The 8,462-nt window shown below is 47.2% G+C and overlaps 1 protein-coding gene across 1 annotated transcript in view; it reads left to right on the top strand.

Annotated features, from left to right (window-relative positions):
• KBTBD11 (kelch repeat and BTB domain containing 11) overlaps nucleotides 1-4,746 on the top strand; it is a gene marked incomplete at its 5' end in the record, with an annotated part of 24,134 nt that extends 19,388 nt beyond the window's left edge. Inside the window, one exon of the mRNA XM_027766225.1 lies at nucleotides 1-4,746. Within this exon, the coding sequence (XP_027622026.1) occupies nucleotides 1-803 (803 nt within the window).
• Between the last annotated feature and the right edge of the window lie 3,716 nt (nucleotides 4,747-8,462).

The following is an 8,462-nucleotide window of genomic DNA, read 5'->3' as shown; positions in this document are numbered from 1 at the left end:
GCGGCGGGGCGGCGGGCGGGCCGCCTGCAGGCCCCGACGGCCGCGCGCGCCCGTCCGACCAGGTCTTCTGCTACAACCCGGCCACCGACAGCTGGAGCGCCGTGCGGCCTCTGCGCCAGGCGCGCTCGCAGCTGCAGCTGCTGGCCCTGGACGGCCACCTGTACGCCGTGGGCGGCGAGTGCCTGCTCAGCGTGGAGCGGTATGACCCGCGAGCAGACCGCTGGGCTGCTGTGGCTCCGCTGCCCCGGGGCGCCTTCGCCGTGGCCCACGAGGCCACCACCTGCAACGGCGAGATCTACGTGTCCGGGGGCTCGCTCTTCTACCGCCTGCTCAAGTATGATCCCAGGCGGGACGAGTGGCAAGAGTGTCCCTGCAGCAGCAGTCGCGAGCGCTCAGCCGACATGGTGGCCCTAGACGGCTTCATATACCGCTTTGACCTGTGCGGGGGCAGAGGCGAGGTGCAGGGGTCAGCCGGGCCAGGCGGAGGGATCAGCGTCTTCCGCTACCACTGCTTGGCCAAGCAGTGGAGCCAGTGCGCCTCACACCTACGGCCGCCCGGGGCCCCTCCGGGCCTGCAGCCCTTCCGCTGCGCCGCCCTGGACGGCACCATCTACTGTGTGAGCCGCTCAGGCACCTGGCGCTTCGTGCCCGCCCAGGATAAGGAACCCGGGGGCGACTCAGGTCAGGGTGGGAGCTTCGAGCCGGAGTCACTCGGAGCCCCCCTGGATGTCCGGGGTGCTCTCTTTCCGTTTGTCCTCAATCTGCCAGAGAAGACGGACAGAGGGGAGCAGGGCGCCGTCTAGGACTGGCCAGGGTCTCCTGGGCATCTCCCCTGGACAGTTCTGCAACCAAAGGAAAACAGCCTCTGGGTGTTGAAGTCCCAGATGAGGAGGAGAGAGCAAAGGGAGGGGAGGCATGGGGGGGTGGGGGTGGGCCGCTGGCCGCGCTGGATCATCTAAACGCTTTGCAGGTAGCCCCTGAAGACAGTTTTACAAGCTGTTGCAAGTGCCGCTTCCCTATTCCGCGTTCCTTTTTGCTTCACTTTGCTTAATGGGGTTAATGGCGTAAGCTGTAGGATGTGTGCAAACAGACAAGACACAGGATGCTTAAGAGAGAAGGAAATAGAATCAAAACATTGAGCTTCAGGGAACAGTGGACAGTCCCCAGATGTTACTAAGGGTGTTTTCCAAGTGTACCCGGGGAGTGGGTATCTGGGTGCACTCCGGCTTCGGAGTGAAAAGGAAGGGAAGCCAGACTTGAATTCTGCAGTACTTGCTTACCGTGTGATTAGAAGGCCACGTAGGGACCTGGGGCCACTGCACTGGTGGTAAGATCCCGAACTAGGCCAACGCAAACTATTAGAACCACTGAGACGATCACTGTTTATTTTGCTTTGAGGTTTAAAATAAAATAATAACCGATAAATAAACCTAGTTGAAAAGTTTATGCCACCACGTGCGTACGTTTTGGTTGGCTCACCTCCAAAAAGAATGACTTCGTAAGCATGAAAGTTAAAATCTGATTACCAATATGATTTCTTGTCTAGTAGCTACTGGACATGAGCGTTGCCCCTGCCATACCATTAATCCCAGACGTGGGGTCAAATACACACAGGCCTCAAGCGGAATCACATCTCCTTGTTTGTGATTGATGTAATATTTTCAATTTCAATGATGTTAATAATTATGGGCAATGATATAGTAATGAGTCATTATTTGAATTTGAAGTCTTTAGTGGCTAAATGTGACAGGATGGTATATCAGGAGTAGGAAAATCTTACTGACAAGAGGCTTATCTATTTTAAAAGGCATTTTTGACAGCCCACTATAGGTGCCGTAGAATGAGATGAAAAGAATATTATTACTAAAAAACAAAAACAAAAACAAAAAACCCCCAGAAACTAAAGTTACAATAATTTCTTTTGTATAGTTTGAAAAACAAACATGCAGGCATATTTTGAACCCCCAACTTAGAGTGTCTTAAGTATATATTGTGTAATTCCAATGAGAAAGATTAATTTTGGCAAGCAGCACTCTTAAAATGTGACAAGGGAAATGGGCATACATTGTTAAAGAATACAACAAGGGGAATAACATGTATTTTTAATATAATTTAATAAGTAAACTGCATTATCTAATCGTGGATTCCAAAATACCCTCGTGGAATTAATGTAAGACTCGCTTCTTTGACGGGGGTGAGGATTGCACGCAAATCGATGGGTCATTCCTGATTTGCTAGAACATTTTACTTTCAAATATGTGCAGACAGGACTTAGAATACTTATTAAGAGTTTGAGGATGACATACATACTGACAGGCAAACTGATTTGGATTTGGAATCTAATTCGTTTTCTTATAATGGGAAAAGTTCATATTGGAAGTTACTAGACATAATTAGATAAAGTCATGAATACATTCATACCATTTGCTTGTTCATACAGCGATGAGAATTGCCATCTCTGTAGAAATCAGTGGGTAATTGGGAAATAGGTTATGCTTTTTAGTCTGTGGTTTTGAAAGGTCTCAGTTAGGTATGTTTAGAAGCGATCAGCTTGAATCATATGCATGACCCAGAGGAATGGAATTTATCATTTTAGCTAGAATGTATTCTGGTGACTTGTATGCTTGCTCACGATCACTCTTGAACAGAAAGGACATCTTGGCAACTTGGTTAATCATCTTAGGAAAGAAAAGCAGACTTCATATTGTCTGACTTTATTGGCCTTGTATAGAAGTGTCTTGGAGATACAGTAGTAGTTAGAAGTATGTATAACAAAAGGAAACAAGTAATTTTTTAAAAGAAATGTACATTTCACGTTGTAGTACATTTTTTTCTCTAGAATGTTCTTATTAATGCTAACATTTTTATATGAAATGGGACCAGGCTAATAGTTGAAGTCCTTAAATGCCAAATTTGTAAACTATTATCACTGTGATTTTACTTGAGAAATCATTCCTAGGATGTTTACTGTTTAAAAATAAAAATACTAACATTGGGCTTTCAAAGTAAAATCATTCCCACACAAGGATATGAGAAGTGTCAGATACCAGCTGCAGGTAGCTATGCAATAGCATGCCCAATTGGAGTTTCTGTGTATTATTTTATCATTTCATTTAATGAAAGAATGCCTGCACTAGCCTTAACATCACTTCCTGTCGGAACTGGCAAGCAGACTACCGGGGATTTCCCATGATCTTATCACAGTGAAATACACAGGGAAACTGGAATCATTGATGGACGTGCAGTCCACCTACTTTTAAAACTGTAGACTTATCACCTGTCTAAATAATGATATCACATAAAAAATGCTAAAGAATTTGCCATGTCATGAGCACTGGTTTATTTTGCTTTTGGGAGGCTAGTACCTACGGTGTAGAGCCATGAGGATTTGTACTTTCTAAACCACAGAGAAGCCACACCCTCCAAGGTCTTTGATTTGGAGACTGCTGGGGTGAGGGACACCAGTCATTGTTGAGTCTCGCCTCTAGATGTCTGAGGTCCAGCGTGTTTGACCTGGTGTTCCAAATCTGAATCCAGCACTTTTCAGGAAAAAGGTTGGTGCAGAAGTATTCCTGATTATCAGTGCATTCATGACATCCATCCATAATTCTCATCAAATTAACCCATGCACACTGACATTTCCAGGTACCAAAAAGAGCCGTGATGTTCTGAGAGGAAAATGCGGGATCCACAAAGCTCGACCTTTTTGTTAGTTGACAGCCATGACTTTTGTATTGTCAATCAAGGTTCATCTGAAACCCAAAGGAGTAGGCTTAGGACTTCATTTTCTTTCTGTTTTTATTCTTTGTCTTGGGAACAACCCTCAACTTTAATCCTGATTCTTGGCAGCTTTATGGAGCTTGACTGGAACATGGTGATTTGATTTCTGAGTCTAGGGTGACACCTGTTTCTTTTCCTTTAAGAAAATGAATGTGCTGTGGAAACTCCTTGACTCCTTAAAGCCTTTACCTGTATCAGTCTTGCTGCAGACACCCGCGTAATGAATCATCTGCCCCATGTCTGTTCATTTCTGGTGTTATTTGTAATCCGGGTAGCAGCTGTTTGATCTGTTGGTCTCTTAGGTAACTTCCTGTAGAAGATTTTGAAATGGAATGTTTTTGAGGTTCTTTTGCCTTTCTAAAGTCAAGATAGATTCAGTACTTAATCTGTTGTAACACCTTACTAGGGCAAATGTTTAAAACTGTGCTCTCTTGTACTTGTCTTATTTTAGATGCTTTCCTAGCTTACAAAAAGCTTTCTTTTGGGGTTCAAAACCAATTTTTCTCTTTCCTTTCCTCTGCTGTTATTATTCATGAGAAGATAATAACATGAGCTAAAACTGTGAATGTGTGCAAAAAGTTGTCGTTGCATCTGAACTTATTTCAGCAGCCACACTGCTTATTTTTTCCACATCCAGGAAGAATCTAGACTGCGGTATTCAGGCACCCAGCCCGGAACCTGGTAGTAGCAGGTGCTTTCTCCACTGAGTGAATTGATTGGAATTGAAATAAAAGGCTAATGTGCTCCAATGGGAGTTGAAAGCGCCTCTCATGCTTGTTAAAGCCCTAATAGTACTCACATGTTACCATTCATTAAACTATACCTGTTTAAGGCAAAGTCCAGGCCAGCTGTTGCTCTGTGTGTAGCTGATGTATTTATTAACGCTTGAGTTTTGAAATCCTAGGCACAAAACGGTGTATGTACATCAATTTCATGCCAAGATGAAATAAATCATGGAAATTGCGATCCGTGCTGTGGTTGCTTTTCTCTCAGCAGCAGAACCCCAGCTGTGGAGTTCTCTCATAGGACGTCAGGAGACCCAAATACAGGTGAGACTGGGGCTAGCCCCTCCCCATCTGTGTAATGAGGAGTTCGGCTCCAGCAGTCCTGAGTTTCTAAGTCAGAGTGTCAGTGCTCACAGGTACCTCCCTGTGCCCCCGTCCTCCCTTTCTGTCTCCTTGGCCAGTCAGGACATGGCAACTTGGGCTGCCCTGCTTCCTAGAGGGGCTGGCTGCTCTGGGGTCGTCCCTCTGGGGGTGGTATGGTAGAGTGAGTGTGAGTGTGGCCACAGCGGGTGACCTGGCTAAGCTTGTAAGGAAGAAGTTTATCATACAAGGCTCATTGGGGAGGTTACCTCACACCACACATGGCCATCAAAGCAAACACCAGTGTGGCTGGGACAGGAGCCAGGCCAGAGCTGAAGCCAGAGCCTTCGTTGGCGTTTCCATGGGAAAGGTAAGGAAGGACAGGTAAACAGCTTAGACCCAACTGGTCTGAATGATTCCAGTGGGCTTTGGTTTAGAGGGGTGGTCTCTGCTTGCTTGATACCTGGCTCTGGGCTAACCGAGGACGAGGACAGAGCATATTGGCTTATGTGTGAGAGTTAACGAGGAGGGAGTCAGGACTGTGGAATTAGGGTGGCTTGGTCTGTATGAGAGACAAGCTCACAGCCAGGTCCTTTGCCATCTCTGAATTGGCTGATACTGGGGTGGGGAGCAGCCTTTCCTGGGCCAGAAAGCTCTGTAAAATGTCAGAACATCATGGATATGGGAGATTAGAGACACGATCAGTACATCGCTCCCTTGCACTCCTCTTGTCCTGGAGAGGGTGGGAAGTCCCAGTGGGCAGGTTGGGAAGAGCATTAGGACAGTGTCTGGGTCATCCCTGCTGCCCCTTTCCCTTTCATGAGCAATACCTCCTGCATTTTTTTTTTTTTTGAGGTTTTTGCTATAGGGTTTGTGTGCTCGCCAGAAAAACAGAGAGACAGAAAGCGAGAAGGGATGGCCACGCAGCAATCCCTTCTCCATCCTCCTCTCTGGATCTTTGGGCACGCACTCACATGCACCCGGTGTGAGTTTAAGTCCCTTGGTCCGGGATTCGAACCACAGTCTACTACATGGGAGTCCAGCAACATAGCTATTACGCCAACTGCTGGTCCCATCCTGTTTTAAAATTCTGAAGTGCACCCAGGCTGAGGGGAGCTAATATATAAACACTTCCACCTGTTCATCCTCCCAAGTTTAGAACAAATTGAGGCAGTGCCTCAGTCGGCAGACCCAACTGGCGCATTTATGACCAATAAGGGCTGGGTGAAAAAGCATGGTGTAGGGTTTTTTACCACATGGGTATGTGACTACTACCCTAAGCAGGTGAACCTGCCCACCCCATCCTGGGGGTTGGGCTGCTGCAGTGTCCCCCTGAGGACGTCAAGCCTGCAAATCTTCCTGAGGGGATTAGCTAAAAGGCCTGCTCCTGAGAGAACACAGAATGTGAGGGGGGGGTACGGGTCTCTCAAATTCTTGTCCCTTGGCGACAAAGGGGTGAGGGAATGAGCCACAGAGCGAGGACAGCTACGACCCGCAGAAATTCTCTCCACCTGGAAACAGGAGTAGAGGTGCCTTCAAGCTCATTGCATTCAGCTTTTTAGAGACAGTGAATGAAGCACACTAAGGACCTTCCTTGGGTGTCCATTCTGCTGGTACCTCGTGCCCTGGGGCGCCCACACAGAATGATTTAGTTAATGCTACTGGGTGAGTCATTTGTGGGATGAATGACTTACTGGGTTGTAAAAGATGGCTCCATGCATTTCAGCAACAAAAAAAAGCAATCGAATGCATCTAGTCATAACCAAAGAACTCATGATCCAGCCTGTTACTGGAGAGTGTCAGAGAGAGAATTGATCATTGATCATTGCTGTTCAATCTTTAGTATCCATCATGCTGTCCCCTGGGGGTGGGGGTTGTGACCAGGAGGAAAAAGTACTGGAGTGGGTTGTTCACAATTCATTTCCATTCGCTGTTCTGTTTTCTTGTAACTGTATAGTTAGGACAAGCTGTGGAGTTCCAATAGCTTTTATAGTTCCTTATCTGTAAGATTCAAATTGGAAACCCTCCAGAGTGCTTGCGAGATTAGGCATACGCAAATGTCTATTGGGTCAATGCTTCTCAGATCTTAGGGTCTCAAAGAATCGGTTCAGGAACCCCTTTGAAATGGGAATTTGTTTGAACCCACATGAGAGATTCTAGTTTAATACCTCTGTGAGGGAGCCAGGAACTCACATTATTGTTAACTTTATTATTGTTTGTTTTTTAGAGACAGGGTTTCATCACGCCTTAAACTGGCTGGCCTCAAAACTCTTGATCTTCCTGCCTCAGTCTGCCAAGTAGCTGGGCCTGCAGGCTTGCCACTGCTCCTGCTAGGATTTGCATTTGAACAAACCCCACAGGTTATTCAGATGCTCATGGTCAAGTCCTGCATCCTTCCAGATACCATAGTAGGGCCCTCCAAAGGGGTTGTTGAAGCAAAGCACAATGCTGATAAATGTCTCTAAATTGAGAGTAGAGAAGAGGTGTTTCCTTTGGACTTACTTATCCATGATTTGTTCTAGTCGTGACAAATGTCAGTTGTGGTTATTAGGTTTGGATTACCCCAGAGAGATTTGGTTTGTCACAAACCACAGGTAGGATACAGGAAGACGCCCAGAATAGCTTCCTATTAAAGCCTCCTGATGGCAACAGTTCCCAGGAATTGTAATGTTAATAGCCTGAGCCCGGCACTTTGAGCTGAGAAGGCAGAGAGAATTGTTGTATTTGAGGACCACAGATCCTGGCAGGGGTGATATGGTGCCACCCCTGTCCCGGAGACCCCAGGCACTTTGAGCTGAGAAGACAGAGAGAATTGTTGTATTTGAGGACCACAGATCCTGGCAGGGGTGATATGGTGCCACCCCTGTCCCGGAGACCCCAGGCACTTTGAGCTGAGAAGACAGAGAGAATTGTTGTATTTGAGGACCACAGATCCTGGCAGGGGTGATATGGTGCCACCCCTGTCCCGGAGACCCCAGGCACTTTGAGCTGAGAAGACAGAGAGAATTGTTGTATTTGAGGACCACAGATCCTGGCAGGGGTGATATGGTGCCACCCCTGTCCCGGAGACCCCAGGCACTTTGAGCTGAGAAGACAGAGAGAATTGTTGTATTTGAGGACCACAGATCCTGGCAGGGGTGATATGGTGCCACCCCTGTCCCGGAGACCCCAGGCACTTTGAGCTGAGAAGACAGAGAGAATTGTTGTATTTGAGGACCACAGATCCTGGCAGGGGTGATATGGTGCCACCCCTGTCCCGGAGACCCCAGGCACTTTGAGCTGAGAAGACAGAGAGAATTGTTGTATTTGAGGACCACAGATCCTGGCAGGGGTGATATGGTGCCACCCCTGTCCCGGAGACCCCAGGCACTTTGAGCTGAGAAGACAGAGAGAATTGTTGTATTTGAGGACCACAGATCCTGGCAGGGGTGATATGGTGCCACCCCTGTCCCGGAGACCCCAGGCACTTTGAGCTGAGAAGACAGAGAGAATTGTTGTATTTGAGGACCACAGATCCTGGCAGGGGTGATATGGTGCCACCCCTGTCCCGGAGACCCCAGGCACTTTGAGCTGAGAAGACAGAGAGAATTGTTGTAT

The sequence above is a fragment of the Tupaia chinensis genome, unplaced genomic scaffold, assembly GCF_000334495.1.
Source record: "Tupaia chinensis unplaced genomic scaffold, TupChi_1.0 Scaffold141517_1, whole genome shotgun sequence".
Taxonomy (NCBI): domain Eukaryota; kingdom Metazoa; phylum Chordata; class Mammalia; order Scandentia; family Tupaiidae; genus Tupaia; species Tupaia belangeri.
The sequence above is the reverse complement of the archived record's forward strand: the minus strand, read 5'-3'. Positions and strand labels throughout refer to the sequence as shown.